Consider the following 20,705-nt stretch of genomic DNA (forward strand, 5'->3'; position numbering starts at 1 on the left):
CCCTTGAGTTTTAATGACGGGAAATGTCTTCAGTTTTTCTACAGGACTTTAAAAGAAATTGCCTTTTAAGTGTTCATATTTGGGGGGGAGGGGATTACAAACTTTACAGAACAAAGGAACCATCATCAACTGATTCTCTGATACAGAACAGACCCTTCAAATGCAGTCTTCTCCCTTTGATGATTTTTTTTCCTGTTAAGCTTTTGTTTCAGATTCAAATACGTTCTGAATAGATGCAATTAACCTTAACAATATGTATAACCTTACAGCACTCTACTGACTTTGAAGTAAGTAACCTTACTGTGTAATTGAACTAAGTTTCTTTCTTTCTCATTTCTGCTATGCTTCTACTGATTATTATAGGCATTATGGGTTTTCAAGCTTTCATCATCCCGTTGATTTATTGTTTCACTGTTTCAGCTGTCAAAGGCTTTTTGAGAAATGCCCACTCATTTTTGATACTGTATTTGAGCAAAAATGATTGCCCCCTCAAGACTTGGCAGACTGCAAATGCATACCATACGGAGAAGTGGAATCTAGTGCAGAAAAGTTGGAAACCCTTTCTAAACAGGACCATAGTTTCTACCCCACTGTATAAACAGGAAGGTAAATTTGACCTAGTCAAGCCAAAATGTCTTTTCTTTCCATCCGCTCCAACAATCTCTTCTGCCATGCACAAAACTATGCTTTTCACACTGTAGGTGGTAACTCACTGAAGGGTCATGGAATCAATTTAATGAATTTATTTTTAACGAATAAGAATAGAAAATGTCGAAGTGCATCACATATAGTTAAGGATGAGAATTGTTTTGTGACATTTTTTCAGTTATATATAAACCCACAGATACCCACGCATGAACCAGGTCACAAATGTCAAATGACTTGCTAACTTTAGGCTGTGGTGGGAAGTGTGAAAGATCGCTGGAAGCCAGTGTGTTGCTGAAGTGGCTTAGAAACAGTGATGGTGAGAAAACTGCTCTAATGCAAGCCCACCAAGCTGTCAGGAGGAGAAGCAGCAGAGGAGAGAGGAGCTGCACAGAAACTGCTACTGCAAACTACATCTCCAGCCCATCATTTTAAAGCTGTAAATAAACGTTGCATTACTGTTTCCGTAGGACCACTCTCTTGAGCTTATAGAAATTCTATTTTCTTGATGTAAAAATATGATAATTGATAGGAAATTCAGGAGCTGCACTGTCCCTCCCTCCTCCAGCTCCATCCTGTTCAGGATCCAGACTTTGGGAGGTAGTCCCAGGTTTGAGCACCGGTTCTGTGGCTTAAAAAAGCTATGCGACCTTCGGAGATCACTGACTCTCAAGACTCGGTTTCTTCAGCTATAAAGGGGCAAAGTTTTTAGTCTTTATATGACAGGTGTAGGGTAAGGTCTAGCACACGATTACGAATTGGAGACATAAGAGTTCAAGCTATTGTTGTCTTGATGTTAGTCCCTCGGAGTAACCAGTTTAACTATTCTAAGTCACAATTCATTGACTTTCTGCTACCACAGTGTTGCAATGCGTTGCCACATTTCTCATTTCTACAATAAGTCAAATAGGGAGAGCTCTACCAATTAGTTTCATAGTAGAATTTGGTCATCATTGAGACACCTACCCAGCTGAGTCATACAATTATCACTGAGTTAAATACTGTTGTTTTACAAACTTTCTGAATGTCTCTGAGTCTTGCCGGGAGATTGAGTTAAAAAGTTTCCTAATGAATAGCTATCTATACAGAGCCATCAAGAAGATGACTCATTATAATCAATCATAGATTTTTCTCTTCCTCTGTACCATTATTTCAGAGCACTGAAAGGGACTTGGTCATTATTCAGATTTCTATCTCCAGGGAGGACTAATGGCCTGATGCTTTCATGCCATTTAACATCTATAGGCAAAAGCTTATTTTCTCGCAGTCATCAGCGGAGACAGAAGAGGAATCTGGGGCATGGCAGTGAAGAAGAAAAGGTGAAAGCAGCTCTTACAGGCTCTCATAAGTTTGTAAAAACTTGCATTTAAGACCATTTTATGTGGCTAATTCAGATTCAAATGAACTGAGTCAAGAACGACTTAAGACGTTTTCGATGGTCTGTTTTACACATAAATTACACTTCAGGATTCAGAGCACACTCAACAATTATTAAATAGTGATGTTTATAAAATTGGAATACCATAATTTTATGACTGTGTTATAACATATCTCATCTTAGATCTCATCTTATATTTACAAAATGTTTAATACTAAATTAACACAGTGTTCTTCAAGAGAGGAGAGTCAGATACCAGCCATTAATAGGTGGTCTTACCAAGCCATTCTTTATCCTCCCTTCACTGTCCCTTGAGAATCTGAGGGTGAAGGGAAGGATTCCCAGGGTACTTTCTTCCTCAGAGCACAACAAGCTGGGAAAAGCACTAAAATTAGAGTAAGGAAAGTAGGGAACATCCCCTGAACCCCAAGAGAGGAAGTAAGAGAAAGGAGGGGGTTTTACCAGGACACTTCAACAGCCACCATGTCTAAGCTGCTGTGGTCGGGCGGTTGGGTCCTCCAAGGAGCAGACATCAAGATGAGATCAGACATGCAAGAGATTTACTAGGAGGAAGGCTTGTGAAGGACAAAAGGGGGACAAGCAAGAGTAGGCAGGGAAAGCCTTGAGAACAGGAGAGGACTGATACCTGTGAAAGGAAAGAGGGAAGGAGGATTGAGAAGGAAGAGCCTCAGGCTGGTATACGGTTCTGAGAAAAGCTTGGATAGGTCACTGGGGAGTCTTCTGGCAAAAGGTGCTCAACAAAGGAGTCCTCCATGGGCCAAGAATGGGCTGTCATTAGTACCCTGGGATGCTTAGACGCTGGCTGGTAACAGTACAGAATAAGTATGATCTCAGAGTAAAGGGTGTAATGGATTCCAAAAGAGGCAGCTAGCGCTGTCAGTTGACCATGGCCCCACAGTAAGTTCTTTGGTTAGAGCAGGCAGATAGCTGGATATTAGCAGAGAAAGGAGGGTAGAGGCCAAATGGCAGGAAACCATGCATCTTATGAATAACAGGAGTTCTTGGGCAGACAGAGAAAAGCAGGAACCTTGGGACTGATAAGAGATCACCTATTTTGGGGTGACAAATGTCCTGGAGGCAAAGAAAGGTGGGAAAAGGCAGGAATCTCCAATGTCCAAATGTAACCTTTTGCTCATTATGCCCATTACAATAAAACTAGCCTTGCGGATTAGATACCCATCATGCACTGACGCCACGACACTTCTGATCCAAACTAAATAAGGACAAAAATCCTTCCTTCCCTTCAGAAGGTGGAGCTGGGATGAAAATCAGGGAATACGATCCCAAACCCTTCCCTCCCCAATGACTATTCCACCCATTCATTTTCACACCCTATGTAACCAACCTGCCAAAGAAACTCAGAGCAGCTGCTCACCTGAGCCCGCCTGCTCTCGCCTTGAGAATACACTATCTATAGCTTAATAAATCCTCACTTTACTTTCTTGACCTCCGTGTCCTGTCTCTGAATTCTTTCTGCAATGAGACAAGAACCTAATCACCAGCAACACATTTAAAAAAATTTTTTTTAATTTTTCATTTTTTAGTTAAAGTGTAGTTGATTTACAATGTTGTGTTAGTTTCTGGTGTACAGCATAGCGATTCAGTTACATATATACATTCATTTTCACATTCTTTTTCAATATAGGCTATTACAAGACATTGAATATAGTTCCCTACTACATGTAAAACACGTAAACTATAAGATCATACTGTATAGCACAGTCAGTTCTTTTGAAGATCTGAACAGCAAGCTTCTCTGGCCGCCACAGAGACTACTTAAATTCTGGTGGTATAATAAAGTATAAATATTTAATCTTTGTCCCTGGCTCCTGGCACAGAGTTCCCTACAATCCTTGGAATTTCAAGTAAAAACAGTGTCAGTGTATGCTATCAGGATGATTCCTGGTGGGGGCCCTAGATAGCTTCAGGACGGAAGCTGTTTGCCATAAAAACAACCACGTGATTAGAACTTTCCTGTCCACCTTGCCCCCACCTCTGGGGAGGGGAGGGGCTGGAGAGTGAATTCAATCACCAGTGGCCAGTGATTTCATCAATTGTGCCTACGTGCTGAAACCTAAATAAAAATTCTCACACAAGTTTTTAGGTGCTTCCAGATAAGTGAACACACCAAGGTGCAAGGAGGGTGACCCGCCCAGAAAGGAAGTTCTCTGGAACACCTCCCTCCAAATAAATCTTCCATTTGGCTGTTCCAACATTGTATCCTTCAAAATAAAACTGTAACCACATGTATAGTGATTTCCATGAGTTCTGTGAGTCATTCCCGTGAATTGGGCATGGGGGGAGGTTGTGGGAACCCCCAAACTGGTAGCCAGAACTGTGGGTGGCCTGGGGTGCCACCAGTGGCTTACTTCTAAAGTGGAGGCAGACTTGTGGGACTGAGCCCTTAACTTGCAGGGTCTGCATCAACTCTGGGTAGTGTCAGAATTGAACTGAATTACAGATTATTGCTGTTGGAACAATGTATTTGTCAGGGCAGGGAAAAAACAACAACTACGACAACTCCTGATTATCCTGGAGATCACAGTTCAAACATCACCTCTCGGGCACAACTCTTCCTGCTCCCCAGACTAGCTCAGGCCCTGGCTTTCCTTTAAAGCCAATGCATATAAAGAGTCATTAATATAATTATCTGATAACTGTCTGCCCCCATCAACTAGACTATAAGCTTCATAAGGGCTTGTCTTTTGTTGAGCAGTTATTTGTTCCAATATTTTTAATTAAATATCCAGAGCTAAAGACCCTCTCTTATTATAGGGTTGTTGGGCAGATTGAAAGAGTTAGCATATGTAATTCACCTTAATTCACTTTAACATACTAAGACTATATAAGTGTTTGCTGTTGTTATTGCTAAGATTTGTCTCTATGGTTCTCACTATAGAGTTGACCACAAATATGTTAAGGAGAACTGAGTCTGTACATAAATTACGTTAAAGTTAACTATACAGTAATATTCCACATTATGGATTCATTTTTCAGAATATCTTTTTATTTCCTTCAAAAGGCATCAAGCTAAAGGACCACCTCCAGGTATGATTACAGACAAGTATCTGAACACAGTGAGCCCTGCCTGTGTTACTATCATAGGCAAGAGCCTACTGCCCAGACTTGGGTAAAGTGAGGGGATAATCCCTTCCAGAAAAACTCATGCCTTAGTCTGACATTTATCTAGATTTTGGGGGGAGCGTAAAGGATTACTTGGGATTAGAAGTTTGTGTGACCTTTCTCCTCTCTTTAAATCTGTATAATTAGCTTACAGTATTTAAGGACAACATAAAATCCCCAACTGAAAATAATTAGGAAAGCCAATATTTATCAGTAAACACTTGTAATTACTTAAATCCAAATACAGTCAAGAGCTCAGCCTTGCCTTAGAGTCAATTAGAGGTCCTCAGGAATCATTTTAACAAGTTGCCTTAAAGTCTCCTTATTTATATTTATATGTAAGTCAGTGTTTTAAATCAGTGTGTTTTTACAAGGCACAAACACTCCAGGGTGACAGCATAGTACTTGGTCAATAAACATTTGTTGTATGAATTCAAGGCTATGAGCACCCAACATTTACTGGATATCTGCTTTCTGCCAGGCATGAAGTTATGTTTTATGCATACATGTCTCCCACACACACAGAGACACAGAGACCCTGAGAGGTTGGTATTGTCTCATTTTAAGTAATGAGGACACTGAAGAATAAAATAGCTAAGCCCTTTGCTGAAGTTCAGAGAACAAGTAATGGCCAAATCAGAACTTGAACTCAAGCCTGCCTGGCATCAAAGCCCATGGTTCTTTGCCCACACTTGGGCTTCCCTACAAACCAGGGTCAAAGTTCAACCCTTGATCATATAAATAAGCTCATATTGAAAGTGAACAAGTTTCACTGTTAAGCACATAACTCTATCCTTCCAAATTTTTCTTAATTTTCAATCAGAAAATGCTTCTAATTTCCCTCCCAAAAAGTCAAATATTCATAACTTTTTTGTCAATGTTGTACTGTGATGTTATTTGCCATTCAACCTTGGTTTCCTACTTCCATTAAAGGAAACAAGCAAAAATAAACAGTAGACATACGTAACTAATGGAGGTATAAGAAGAAATCAGAGTGGTCCAAACAGGATTTTACATGTTAAATATCTACATGGAAATGTACCTTATAATATTCTGCTTGTTACAACTGGTTCACAAGAAAATGATGAGTCCTGTGAAACGTAACTGAACTCTCCCATGAACTTGCTAATGGTCTATTGTCAAATCTTAGAAATCAAAAAATAGAATGCAATGAGGTCTTCAGATACTGAGGTCTGGGTAATTAATTAGAAAACCATCCCCTTCTGAGTAATTTGGCCCAGCAAGATTCTGGGGTAATTTACAATCAAATAAGAAAACAGATACAACTGCTAATGTTAGAGATGATAGGAGCTTGCCATTAAATGACTATATATAAAAAGATGCTTTGTAATAGAAAAAAGGCATGTGGAGGGTGTTATCATCAACATGAAATTATACATCGAGTGAACTCTGCTACATCAAATGTTACAGCTTTTAGAGATGTAGATTACTTGAAATTAATGTGGCCAGATACCTCCCATTCTGAGGAGAGAAATGCAGCAATCTCTAATTGAACTCACCTGGGTCATCCACCCCATCTAAGGCTAACCCTAAGCTGAACAATATTCAAAGCCTGGTACTTATGAATTCTTTCAAAAGTTAAAGGATGAAAGAAAATGTGTTTATTGGTCATAAGGTTACATATTATATCTTAGTAACCAGCAAACCAGGGTTTGTCTTTCGCGTAACTGGAAGTTAATGAAAAGTGGAAAGGATTCTACCTAATAAAACTGAAAAAGGAAACAAAAAAAGAAAAGAAAACAAAAGAAAAGGGGAACTGAAAATGAAACCATTGGGAAAGTTCCAGTTCACAGATGCAGCACTTCAAAAGCAGTCATGTCTTTACTAACCATCCTGCAGAATTTTAATTTTGCTTGAGCAACTCATTCCATTGGTGGGAAAGGAAGGATCGCTGACACTTCACATAATAAATGTTCCCAGGATAGCAACTGTGGTCCCTGAACCAAAGACCAAGAATGAGTGCTACCTAGCTGTCCCTATGTAGACTTAACACTGGCGACAAGAAACACCGCAGTCACTCACACCCTCTCTAGCTCAGTCCTCTGGTCCTAAGAGGCTGCTTTATCAGGGAGTTTTGTTGGGATGTGAGCTCCCAGAGGCAGCATTTGCACCTTCTACCCCGTAACCTATTTCCTCTTCACCCTTACCCTGGCAGCTGACGTGAAGATACTATTCAGGGCATCAATTTTTCAAAACAGGAAGGAAAAAATTATTTTCCTACTAGTTAAGAGTATGAGTTCTGGAGATACCTGGAAAATTAGTAAGAAGTCTAGGCGGTTATTACACACCCATGTCTTTCAGTCCTGGAGCCAGTCACAAGAATCAGGAAAGTCGTTGTCTTGAAAGGAACGGGGCCCGGATGTTCAATAAAGGACCCTAGACTGGCACACTCAGTTTAGAAGGTAATTCATGGCTGCTTTTGTACAGGCAAATGAGACTTCGTTTTCTCAGAAGCCCTGTGACTGGGCCCCAGCGTTTCAAACTCCAGTGATCAGGAGTCCTTCCGGGGGGCTGGGCTCCCGCCTCGCAGAACAGGTGGTTAAATACTCACAACCTCGGGGCCGCGCGCTCCGGACTCTCCAGCGAAGGGCTCTCGGGAGTCGCCTCCAAACCCGGCCTGGGACCCTCCGGCGGGCCCAGCTCCCTGCTCCGCACAGAGGGGTCCCGCGCCGGGCGGGAGGCGGCAGGGACTCTGGACCCGGCGCCCAGCACCCTACTGCGGGTGTACATGGTTCAGAGCCCACGGGGCCGGGGCCGCTGCTGCTGCGGGAGCGAAGCGGGCGGGGCTGGGACGCTTCGCGGGTCTCGAGATGCGATTCCGACGGGCGGGGGCCGCGGTTTTAAAAGCCGAGTTTCGATTCTCGCTACCGCCTGCAGACTGCGGCCCCCCCCCGGGACTTCCCCGGCCCTGCTGCTCTATGGCGACCTCTGACCTGAACGCAGGTGACAGCTCCGGCCGCGCGCCTCCCGGGATGTTGAGGGGCGCTGGCTCGGCCGCCTCCAGGTGAGTAGGTTGGAGGTCTCCCAACCACCTTCAACGATGATAAAGTTATCTACTATCAGACACGGACACCTCGTGCAAGCGAGTAGTAGCCACAAGGGGACTGAAGTCCTGAAAGACACTCTACGGGCTGTTTAAAAGGTCACCCTAATATGAGGTTACTGCTGGGTATCTGAGACTGTGAACAATGTATTAATCTTCAGATGCCAGAGTTGAGGTCAACGATTAAAATCATCGAAACACAATGTTGCCTTTTATCAAGAATGACTGCTGTTTGGTTTTGACAATTGCTTTCAAGTTAAAGGAAATGGAAAGTGAAATCAAAAGCCAAAGAAGGCGGGGAGAGTATAGCGCGGTGGAGAGTGTGTACTTAGCATGCGTGAGGTCCTGGGTTCAATTCCCCAGCACCTCCATTTAAAACATATATATAAATAAGTGAACCTAATTACCTCCCCCCCCCAAAAAAAATTAAAAAGCCAAAGAAAAAGCAGGCTGAGAGAAAGGCAGAAGTGATTCTCCATACAGCCTTGTTAAGTAATTGATCAGACATTCAAGAAATAGTGATTAAATACCTGCTCTGTGCAAGATTGGGCAATGATTCAACTATGGTGTGAGAACTGTTTAAAACACGGATTTGCAAGGTTCTGTACCTGTAGGTCCGGGGAGAGTCCTGACATACATGTTTTTTAAAAGGTCCCGGATGACTCTGCTGTGTGCTGGGTTGACCACTGCTGTCATAATGCTGGCTGCACAGAGGTGAAAGAAGGCTCTCGCCTCACGTCACCCGTATTCTAGAGGTGCAAACAAACGTTAATGCCACCATGGGATACGGCAAAGAACAAGACGATGTGTAAGACTGGTGGATGCTCGGGGAAACTAGGGATTAGCCCTTGGAATAATTCAAAGAAAAGGAACATTTGAGAGCAAGCAACAAAATTCAAGGAATTCATTGAGAAGAAGGAGGCGGGATGTCAGAGGTTTACACAGACAAGGTGGGTACCTGACTCCGGTGGGGCAGGGCGGCTGGAGCACCCCAGCTTCTGGTCAGCAAGCCACTTAGGAGCCGGATTGTTTTACTTGTGTCACTGGTGCTTGGCAAAGACAGATACCTGTCTGACTGCTGATGGAAGAATGAACATGAAAGGCAGGCAGGACGTGGTGTAGGACATAATACACCTAGTTTGGAGCCCCAGTAATTTAATGGTTGATGTTTTTACGGTAACTTTGAGGTTTTTAGCTTTGTAAATGGGTAGGTGGCCCAACCATTCCTCATTAACCAGGATGGACAGGTTTGGGCAGAAGGTGAAAGAAGTTTGACTTGCGAACTGTTGCGTCGGCGGTGCCTGCGGAGTGAGAAGTGTGAACAGTGGGTCTGGGTGGTCCCCTCTGGAGGTCATCTTCAAAATCTTTTCTGCTGGGAAAACCCCTCCAGGAACTTCTGTTTCAGACGAGAAAGCAACTGTTTAGGTGGTTGGATTAAATCCAAAGTTTGAAAAAGGGAAAACCCAAATTAGGGGAAACCCAGTTCTATTAAAGGAGCTGGTAAGAGTAATAGTTGATTTCAGGAATATACCTAATTAACCATGTTTATCTTACAACACAACCATGTAACACAGCCAAGTTTCAAACACGAGATAGAAGTAGAAGATAAGAGGCAAAATCTAAATTGTTTACTCTGTTCACAGTTCATTTGACTACCTTCTCAAAGGGTTTTTTAAAATGTGAATGTTGTTTCTTATTGCAATAGACATCTACAAGCTTCTTCAGGATGCTCCAGGGTGAATCATCTACTTGCTTTCACCCTGTCTCTGACCTTCTGCGTGTGCATTTGTATGAGAATAGGGGCTGGCCTCCTACCAGGGGTGTTCTGAGGCATGTGCCTCTGCAGCTGTGCTGGTGGAGAGAAGCAGGCAACTGGGGAAGCTTCCGGATCCCCATCCCTGCTTCAGCCAGAGCACTTTAGCCCTGTCTCTTCTAGACCCTAGACTGCTGCCTGATTTTGTTTGAATCAGGAATTCCACAGCTTTGAAAGTTTGAAGAATCTCCCTTGTGGAGGGGATAGGATGGTGGTGTATAGCTTGGTAGTACAGTGCACATTTAGCATGCATGAGGTCCTGGGTTCAATCCCCAGTACCCCCAATAGAAGGAGATGGAGGAGAAGAAGAGGAAGAGGAAGGAGAGAATTACAAAACGTTTGAAGCAACACTCAACTAGACAATCGCCTATATGTTTTAAGGGACCGGGGGAACACCTGCAACCAACTGAGATTGTTAAATTGCCTGAAATAGGGCCAATTAGATATTTGCTTAGGAAATGGTTTCTTTTCAAATATAACTGCCTCTGGGAAATGATCATTTCCTCATTCCTTTAGGTAAAGGAGTTTAGTCTAAGCAAAAGACATTGTGGTGGGGGAAGAGGGAAGCTGAGTGAAAAGAGGAGGATTCCAAGAGATGTGCAAAGGGAAATGTAAAATGAGACATTTTGAGGAAATAGTAATTCAGGGCTATAGTGAAGAATTTTAGCTAGTCCAATGAGAGAAGATAAAATAACATCAAAAAGAACCTTCACCACTTTGGTCTAGGTCTAATGATAACATTAGCATGTTCCAAGAAAATAAATGGAAATATGTATCTGATTTTTAAATTGGTTGCATTGGATTGTTTCTTCATTAGCATGGATAATTATATATAAATAGAGACACATAGACTTAGCTTTTACTTGTCATTAAGTGTCTCAGTGAAAATAGTTTCTGAAAATTCTACAAAGTCGTGCTTCCTTAAATTTGATTCTATAGTGGAAAGTTAGATTAATCCAATAGATTTAGGACAGCAGTTATTTTAACACTTTTTTTTTTTCTTTTCTAACAAAGGAGCTATGTAAAACACTTGGCATCACCTCATTTTAAGTGTGTGTGTGTGTGTGTGTGTGTGTGTGAGTATATTTGTAGCATGACAATTTCATATTCTTTAGAAATTTCTTCACATGTATACCACAAAATCACTGAATGCTGCAGTAATAAATTACCTTACGTTCATGTAAGAAATATTTATTGAATGATAAACACATGCCACTCAGTCTGTCAGACCCCAGAGCCACAGAGGGGAACAGATAGAACCTTGCTTGTTATTCTAGCTCCATGTTTCAGATTATCTAACTACCACCTCATTTTAGGAAACAGACACTTCGGTAAAGTGACTTGTCAAAATCACGTAGCAAATTAGTGACAGAATCAGAACTTGAATTTAGGTCTTCTGGAGTCCAAATCTAGCTTTTTACATTTTGCAAGATGATTGCGACAAAATATATTTTTTGATAAAATTCAGGATTTGGAATGCACCTCAATTACTATAATTTTCCCAATGAGCAGCTGCATATTATTTTCCGACACGATTTGGTCAAAGTTGCTAAACTTAACAGAATCGACATTAATAAAAACCTTAATGCTCCAATATGCATCTCTATAATTACATGATCAAATGATCTATACAATGACAGTAATTTATACAACATGTCAAATTTTCATGAATAGCAGACATGTTAATTTGGGTTCAAATTCCTTTTCTTTAGCAGCGTTAAAATAGTGAGCTTCATAGTGTAGCACAAAGAATTCTGCTTAAGAATGGAAAGCTGTACACCTGTCCCCTCTATTTTGCTGGTGACAATGTGCACTGTCACTTGGGGAAATGAGGGCTGTAGAAATGTGCTTTCCATGTTTCCTATCTTTTGGCAGCTGGCAGAATTTCTTGGTTTGTAAATTCAAATCTGAGGAATAGGTAGTTGCTTGCACCTCTGGGTTCTAACACTGTGTAGTAGCTGTCACAAGACCTCTACCAGCTGCAGGGAGAGAGGAATCCCCCTTTGGAAAAACTTCTGAAGATTCTGTCAGTGACTTGGGAGAGAGATTCCCCTGATCTGTTTCTTTAGCTGTGATAAATGAATCAAATGGAAACTCTCCAGAGGACTGTCTTTTTTTCACCCAGCCACTGTGCCTTTTCCAAAAGTGCCCCTTCTTAGGGAACTCCTAGTTGCTCTGATGCTTTAACTCTTGTGTGCGCATTCACAGTCCTTTGTAAATATCACCAGGTCTGTAAGAGAATGTGGGGAGCAGAGGAAAAAGACAAAAGACCTGACCTTGAGACCAGGCAGAGCCATTCAAGAGTTTTGTGACCCCAGGCAAACACTAAAACTCTCTGAGCTTTGGATGCTTCATTTGTAAGATGGAATTATTAATTGTAATACTACCACCTGTCCAATCTACCGTTAGGGGTTTGTGAGGGCCAGGTGAGATAACGTATGTGAAAGTGGTTCATAAATTGCACCTTGATGCCATATAAATGGAAGTTATTTTTTGAGGTGTCGAAGCAAGAGCTTTATATATGTTTTCTAATAATACTTAAATTTGTCCTCAAAGAGTTCTTAACTTCAGTTCCAGCAGCTCTTGGCTTTCAATTGCTAAAACATTACAGAGCTATATCCTTAGTGTGTTTTATCTTGAAATCCCGTTCAGAATAGAAATAAAGCAGTATATGGTTTTACCTCCCAACGCATAAATGCCTGGCCCAGAAGTATAGTCCCCAGTGAAGCTGGAACTCCATTGGCATAACTGGATGGTACTGAGCACCTCATAGACATTTTGTGACACTGTTCCATCCCTAATACCTTCTGGAAGCTGACAAGACTTCTATTTCTATGGATAAAACCCAAGGTTCTCCTATTTGACTTGACTTGTGTGACTTGGGGTTGGGATTCCCCATAGGTATACTGCACAGGTCGGAGTTCAGGACTCTTCTGAGTGGTCCTCAGTAGCCCATCTACTATGTGGCTCCTTTCCTTGAGGTACCAGTAAGACAATCCCTGAAAGTGGTTAAGATAATGAAGTAACATGAAGTCCAAGGAAAGAGAGAGTGAGCCTTAAACGTATCTACCAAGGGTTTGCTGTTCAAACTTTAGGCTGTCAGATAGGTCTGTGTTTACATCTTGGCTCTACCACTTACAACTGAGAGGCTTTGGGTGGATTACTGAACATCTCAGGGCCTCAGTTTCTTCAACTGTAAAATGAGAATGAGAGTTATAAGACCTACTGAATAGTGTTGTTATATACATTAGGTAAGTACAAAGTGTTCAGTACCATGTATGCAATGTAGTGTACTCAATAAATTATTTAAACTCAAAAAATAAAGTGAGCTGGTCAATATACTCGAACAAGCACTTTACAAACGAAAAAAGATATCCAAATGTCTAATAAATATACGAAAAGGAGTCCCACTTCATTTGTCATGGGGGAAGTACAAATTAATATTACAATGAGATACCTCCAGACACACTCAACAGAATGGCTAAAATGAAAGAGGAAAAACTATCGTGAGCAAGGACGTGAAACAACCAAAATTCTCATGTTCTGCTAGTGGGCTTGTAAATTAGTACAACCTGTTTGGAATACTATTTGGCAAAATCACCTGAGGCTGAATATTTTCTTTTCCAGCCATTCCACACTTGTATATGTGTTCACCAAGTCATGCACAAGAATGTTCATATGAGCATCATTCATGGGAGTGTAAAACTAGAAACAGCTCATATGTCTATCAACAATAGATTCATAAACTGTCGTAAGCTCCTACAGTGTACTATCGTATAATAGGGGGTCTATATTGTCACCTTCTAAATAGTATTAGGCCATTATGTTTCTTCCTCAGGCCATTTTCAGGTGTCATTGTACTTCTATCTAGCCTCCCTCACTCATGTGACTTGTATTGGTTAGATTATAGATTTAGCTGCAATATTAATTGTGATCTAAACATCTGAGAAGCTGCTCTTATATGCCAGTCCTGACATGCACAAAGCCAGGGCTATATAGTGACTCTATGACTTCAAGGGTCCAGGCTTCTACTGTGTTGCTCTGCCTTCTCTAGGGTGATTCTCTTATCTTCATCTACTGCATAAATAATCCAGCCAGTGATGAGGAAGAAAACGAAACTGGAGGACAAGTCCAATCCCTTTAAGTATGCACCTAGAGATTGCACTTATCACTTCTGCTGACATTTCACTGGTCAAAATTTAGTTATATGCCAAACCCAGTTACAAGAGATGTAACTTTTTTCCTCCTTTGGTTCCCTTTGGCTTTGGGGGGGCGTAGGGGGAGGTTTTTGTTTTGTTTTGTTTTTATTCTTGTTTTGTTTTGTTGGTGGCAGTGATGGGATCCAAACCAAAAATTTAGTCTTTTTTTTTTTCTCCCAAAAATTGTAGTCTTAATCCAGTCATTGAAAACTTATTTGTTGAGTACCTAGTATGTACCAGACACTGTTCCAGGCACTGGGAATAAACAAGTGCATCACCCATCAAAAAGCCCTGCCATAATAAAGCTTTCATTCTTGACAACTAACAAAATAAATAATATATGTAGTGTGTTAAATATTGTTAAGTAATCAGATTTCAAGATGGCCTGCAGTGATTCTTGCTTCCTACCCCAAATTCGGACTAAATGTAATGCAGCAGTGGGAATTAATACAGACTTTAGTACCTGGCAATGTGGTACAGTTTAACAAAAATTGATAACATGGGTTTGGCTTTGGAACAGAGAGCAGGAGCTGGAAGGACTTTGAGGGAAAAGATAGTGCAAGTTTAGGACCATTAAATAGACTGTTAGAGTAAGCCTATTAGGCTTTGAGGAGGCTGCCAGTGAAAGATGAAGGGAAATGTTATCAGGAACTGGAGAATAAGGGATCTTTGTTACACCGTGGTAGCTAGCCTAGCAACACTGCTGCCTACAGAAAATGTGGACACTAGAAAATTTACCTAATGAACTGCCAAGGAGATTACCAGGCAGAATGCTGAAGATCCTGCCTAATTTATTTTTGCTGTTTATAATAAAATATGAGAGGGGAGAGATAACTTAAATGAAGGATTATTAAAAAGGAGTCAGGACTTGCTGGTTTGGGAAATTCTCTCTTAAATGGCAAACTAAGCTAAATTTAAGAAATGAGTTTTTTTCTTTTTTACTGAAGTATAGTCAGTTACAATATGTCAGTTTCTGGTGTATAGCACAATGGCCCAGTCATATATATATATATACATATATTCATTTTCATATTCTTTTTCATTAAAGGTTATTACAAGATATTAAATATAGTTCACTGTGCTATACCGAAGAAATTTGTTATCTATTTTTAAATATATAGTGGTTAACATTTGCAAATCTCAAACTTCCAAGTTTATTTCTTTCCACCTGCTTTCCCCTGGTAACCATAAGATTGTTTACTATGTCTGTGAGTCTGTTTCTGTTTCGTAGATGAGTTCATTAGTGCCTTCTTTTCTCTCTCTCTTTCTTTCTGTTTTTGTTTTTGGGTATTTTTATTAGATTCCACATACGAGTGATATCTTATGGTATTTTTCTTTCTCTTTCTGGCTTACTTCACTTAGAATGACGATCTCCAGGTCCATCCATGCTGCTGCAAATGGCAATATTTTATTCTTCTTTATGGCCAAGTAGTAAGAAATGAGTTTTTGAAGAGCTCAAATCAGAACACCATCATGAAAGCCTCATCTAAAGAGGTAGCTGAGAGAGTGGCTATTAATTCCTTTGCTAAGACATCAGAATGATCTAAGGTTGGGGGGAGGGTATAGCTCAATGGTAGATCACATGCTTAGCATGTGCCAGGTCCTGGGTTCAGTCCCCAGTACCTCCATGAAATATAAATAAAGTTACTATAAGAAAAAGAAAGAAAAGACTGATCTAAGGTAATAAATATCTCTGGGAATCATTCAAAGAATAAAAGTTTCAGAAGCTTAAGAGTGTTGTCCTTCAAAGTTTGTCCTTCAAGACAAAAGCCAAGATGTGTTTTCTGTCCAGTGGAATAACCCAAATAAGATTCATTTAAAAACAAACAAACAAACAAAAACCTCAGGCCATTTGAGAGAACTGTATTTGCAGAAACACCACCAGTTTGGACTGAAAGAGATAGATATGTTACAAAATGAAAAAAAAAAAAAAGTTTTGTACTGACAGGAGTCAGTCTGAAAAAACTACACAACTGCACACATGGGAGACCTATCATGGAAGAGGAAAGGTGACTCAAAGGACAGAAGTTGAACCCCAGAGGGTGTAAAGAAATGCCATGGAGAGTTACGAGGCCTAATGGAGGAAGGTTTTGAGTCCTTATGGAGGAAATGCCCATCTGTACACCGCTGGATTTCAGAATTGCTATAGCCCAGTGACACCTACTTGCCTTCTATTTTTCCCGTTTGAACAGGGTATCTATCCTGGTTATTGGATGCATATCCCACCATTTTATGTTGGATATATTGGGGGCAGATGACTTGTCCCTTTACTTTCTAGGTCTTCAGGTCAAGAGAAACTACACTGGAGGCGCTATACCTAAGTAACTACATGTGAGGAGCCTCACGTGCACCAGACCTAAATTAGGTGACGAGACTCTAGATTTGAGCTGATGATCTAATGGAATGAGACTTGTAGGGGTTTGGGAGGTGGTGAATATATTATTCACATGGAAGAGATATGAATCTTTGGGGACCAATGGGCATACCATGGTAGCTAGCCTCCAAGGTGGCCTCCAATGATTATTTAGGACAGACTGAAGGAAATCAAGGAAGAAAGCAAGGAGGAAAGTAGAGAGGGTATGGAGATAATCCAGATGAGAAATGATGGTGGCTTTGGCCAGCATGACGGCAGGAGAGGTAATGAGAAATGGCTAGATTCTGGGATAATTTTTTAAAGGGTAATGAACAGGAATTTGAAAGTAGGATGGACAAGCACAGGTTGGATGAGAATTGTACAGAAATAAAGATGATATCAAATATTTTGGCATTAGTAGCTAGAAAGATGGAGTTGACATCAGCTAAATTGGGGATGGCTGTGAGGGGGACGTGAGCTCGCTTTTGGACATGTTAAGTTTTAACAGCATCCTAGATACCCAAAGAGAGTAAATTGTTCAAGCCCAGTGGGGTGTCAAGGGAGATGTCCAGACTGAAGATATAAATTTGGACCTCATCGGCATATAGTGTGTATTCAAAGTGACATGATTGGATGAATTTACCTAGGGTGTGATAGACAGAAAAGGGAGTTTGGATGTCCCATCCCCTCGCTTTAGATTATAGAAGCAATGTTGTCACTATAGAAGAAGAGGAGAAAAGATATCAAAGGAGAATTAGAATTCTCTCCCTGCTCACTCCAGGTCCAGGCTGGTCAGATAGAACAAATATACAGGTATCCAGTGAACCAGGCTGATGTTCCAGTGGTGTGGGGTCAACGCTGAAATGGAAGAACAAACAAACACATCTGAATCTCCAAATCTCAACTCCAACCAGGAACAGGGTGACAGACAAGGTGGAAAAGCTGTTGACTAGCAGCTGGTAAACCAGCTCTTTATCTTCTAGCTGCATAGTTCTCAATGTTGGTTATACCTCGGAATCACTGGGGCTTGGGGCCACGCCAGAAGCCGGATTTAACTGATCAGGGGTCCAGCCTGGACATCGGGAGTCTTGAAGGCTTGCCAGGGATTCCAGTGTACAGCCAAGGCTTGGGGATCTGTGCAGATGAAGAAACCTCCAGCTAGTAAGTCATCCTTCTCGGCATCTTTAGGAACAGCTCTTGGTTTGCTTTTTGTCCAGAAAGACATTAGAGAGAAGTCACTAAACTGTAATAGAAGAGATGGCTTAGAAGGCTGAAAAATAGACAACGTATAGGGAGAAGTCTTGAACTTTTATTTCAGATTGCTTCTAGTAGGTCATTTCTCAGAACATGAGGCTAAGACCACAAGGCTGTATGCAAGCAGAATGACAATTTGGGCTTTTTTGTGATAGAGTAGGTGTTGTAGTATACAGCAGAAGACGCGTCAGCTGGTCTGTGAGGGAAGGATAATGAAATGTGTACCCAGAATGTACTAAAACACAGGCTATGGGAGTAGATTTAATGCCTGACACTCTTCAGGAGAACGTGGGGAGAGTAAAGGTATAAAAATTGTTTATTGATGTCAGAAATGTCTAATTATTTAAACAGTGCTTTTGGAACTCCTTCCAAATACATATGTGGTGTGTCTGCATGTCAGAGTATGGTTTCATTCAGACCCTGTGCAGCGGACCCCAAAAGTTCACCCTGGTCTTTTGGCTGGAGGACAGGTACATCACATCAGTGAGATGGGCTTTGTGGCACCATGTTGTGAAAAATAAAGCATTTTGAAGAGAAAACCCACCTCACCCTAAGTCCCTGTTGCTTTCAATAAATTATCATGGCTATAATGTAGGCAAGACACCTAAAATGCTAGGAAAGTGGTACCGTTTGTACAATGTCAGTATCCAATAAAGGTTTGGGGGCTCCGTTCAGGTTAAAACAATCCAACAGACTTTGTCGCAAAGCCTTGCATACTCATGCAGAATCTGGCCATGAAAACAAAGTTAAGACCCAAACAAAACACGGTGTTTTCTATTTCCTAGTTGTGTTTGTCAGCAATGCTTTTTGTGAAGCAAAAGACCTTGGGTCATCATGCTGTTATCCCTTTTCAGGGTGTATTTAATCCAAGTGACACATGCTTCTGGCTTATGAAATGCGAAGGTTGAGTTTTAAGCCCCTGGGGAAATAAATGAAGCAATCAAATGTATCCTGTTATAAATGTAAGAGGTAGATGAGTTCTCAGGTACCATCAACAATCTGTGCTTCAGACCAGTGTTTAATTCTGGCTGTATTCTAAACTGTATTTAAACCGTACTCTAAAGAGATGACTGACACTGGGACTTGGGGAATTTTAAACAAGAAATGTACCTGTATTGTCTCTTATTCTTAAAGGGTACATGACCTTTAAGCGAATGAGCGAATTACTGGTCTCCTCTGAACCTGTTTCCTTCTCTATAAAACCTCTCCTACCCATTTGCTTTTACATGATTTCAGGGCCAGATGTGATCATTCCACACTGGAAATCCTAAATTTTTTTTATAGCTATTATTTGACAAGTTAACAATAGCCTACTGGATAATCTGGATCTGCAGATTTAGTCTTGTAACAGTGAGAGGGTAACATTTTTACAAGTAATATAAATGTGCTCTACAGGAGGGTTGAGAATCTAAAAAAGAACTTTTCCATTTATTAGCTCATTATTTATCCTGATATAACCTGTGAAGAATGTTAGTTTCTCCGTTTTAAAGTTGAAGCAAGCAACTCAGAATGAATACACCACACATACACACTGCACACACATTTACTGGGCTACTACTCTGTGTCAAACATTGACAGGCACTGTGTTAGTTTCTGTGTTGTGTTAGTTCCAAAATCAGGCTTCAAGTCTAATTCATCGAATTCTCTACTGCTCTCCTCACTCTCTAGCTCCGTGTGATCATATTGATTATTTTAAAGGAGACACCATCCAGCAACGAAAAGAGGATTAAAAGATACTGTCTTAGCCCGTTTGGGTTGCTATAACAACATACCACAGACCCGGTGGCTTATAAACATCAGAAACTTATTGTGCACAGTTCTGGAGGCTGGAAGCCCAAGGTTAGGACTCCAGCATCACTAGGTGAGAGCCTCTTCTGACTTACAGACTTCTCGTTGCAGCATCACTTGGTGGATTGGGCTGAGGGGTTCTGTGGAATCGATTTTCTTTGAGTTCTTCTGCAAGCGCTAAGGCCCCCACCCAGGTGCACAAGATTCCTGGAGCACCGCCCTGTTACCTCACCTCCAGCCAATCAGAAGAAAGTTACATGCCCTGCAGCTCTGACCACAAATTTTGCCTGTAAAAACTTTGCTCCAAAAACAATTGGGGAATTTAGGGTTTTCTTGGGCAGAAGCCATCCTGTCCTCCTTGCTGACCCCTGCAATCAAACTTTCTCTGCTCCAAACTCTGATGTTTCGGTTTGTTTGGCCTCACTGTGTGTCAGGCACACAAACTTTTGTTCGGTAACAGCACGACATGTTGAAGGATGCAGGTAGTCTCAACAGCTGAGGATGGCCCCGGCTGACAGCCAGAAAGGACACAGGAACCTCAGTCCTACAACTGCAAGGAACCAAATTCTGCCAACAACCTGAATGAGGCAGAGTCTTTCCCAGAGCCTGGATAGTAGCCCAGCCTGATGACATTTTGATTTTGGTCTTGTGATACCCTGAGCAGAGAGCCCAGCCAAGCCCGCTTGGATTTCTGACCTACAGAACTGTGAGCTGATAAGTAGGTGTTTTAAGCCACTCAGTTTGTGGTAATTCGTTACAGCAGTGTTGACTGAAATAAACTGACAGCCTAAAATTGAGGGTTACGTTTTATTTGGCGGACATTTCTGAGGACTCGAACCCCTTCGAGCCTGGGATGACAGCCTCTCAGATGCTCTGAGGGACTGCTCTGAAGAGGTAGGGGAGGATCTAGGATATATAGGAGCTTTACAACAAAGACCAGACAGTTGGAACATTAAAAGATTGCTTGTTAACTAAAGAAAACCAGGCATCTCAAGTTAAAGGATTTAGCGCTTTTCTATGTATGGGAGGAAGCAAACATTTGGGCCCATTGAATTCGTTCCTTTGAC

General features: G+C 41.3%; 2 protein-coding genes across 8 annotated transcripts in view; one reads left to right on the plus strand and one right to left on the minus strand.

Annotated features, from left to right (window-relative positions):
- EPSTI1 (epithelial stromal interaction 1) overlaps positions 1–8,045 on the minus strand; it is a 78,073-nt gene extending 70,028 nt beyond the window's left edge. For 2 of the 6 annotated variants that reach the window (XM_010980866.3, XM_031466051.2), the window contains exon 1: positions 7,740–8,044. In XM_010980866.3, coding sequence (XP_010979168.3) covers positions 7,740–7,918 — 179 coding nt within the window. In that variant the 5' untranslated portion in view covers positions 7,919–8,044. Of the gene's footprint in view, positions 1–7,437; positions 7,457–7,476; positions 7,561–7,739 lie in introns of those variants that run through there. The other 4 variants (XM_064493126.1, XM_031466052.2, XM_064493128.1 and 1 more) reach the window with 4 other exon arrangements.
- Positions 8,046–8,060: 15 nt separating this feature from the next.
- Positions 8,061–20,705, plus strand: part of DNAJC15 (DnaJ heat shock protein family (Hsp40) member C15) — a 76,123-nt gene continuing 63,478 nt past the window's right edge. Inside the window, exons 1-2 of one of the 2 annotated variants that reach the window (XM_064493130.1) lie at positions 8,061–8,192; positions 8,883–9,181. In XM_064493130.1, coding sequence (XP_064349200.1) covers positions 9,158–9,181 — 24 coding nt within the window. In that variant the 5' untranslated portion in view covers positions 8,061–8,192; positions 8,883–9,157. Of the gene's footprint in view, positions 8,193–8,649; positions 9,182–20,705 lie in introns of those variants that run through there. The other variant, XM_064493131.1, reaches the window with a different exon arrangement.

This window comes from Camelus dromedarius, chromosome 13, assembly GCF_036321535.1.
Source record: "Camelus dromedarius isolate mCamDro1 chromosome 13, mCamDro1.pat, whole genome shotgun sequence".
Classification (NCBI taxonomy): Eukaryota; Metazoa; Chordata; class Mammalia; order Artiodactyla; family Camelidae; genus Camelus; species Camelus dromedarius.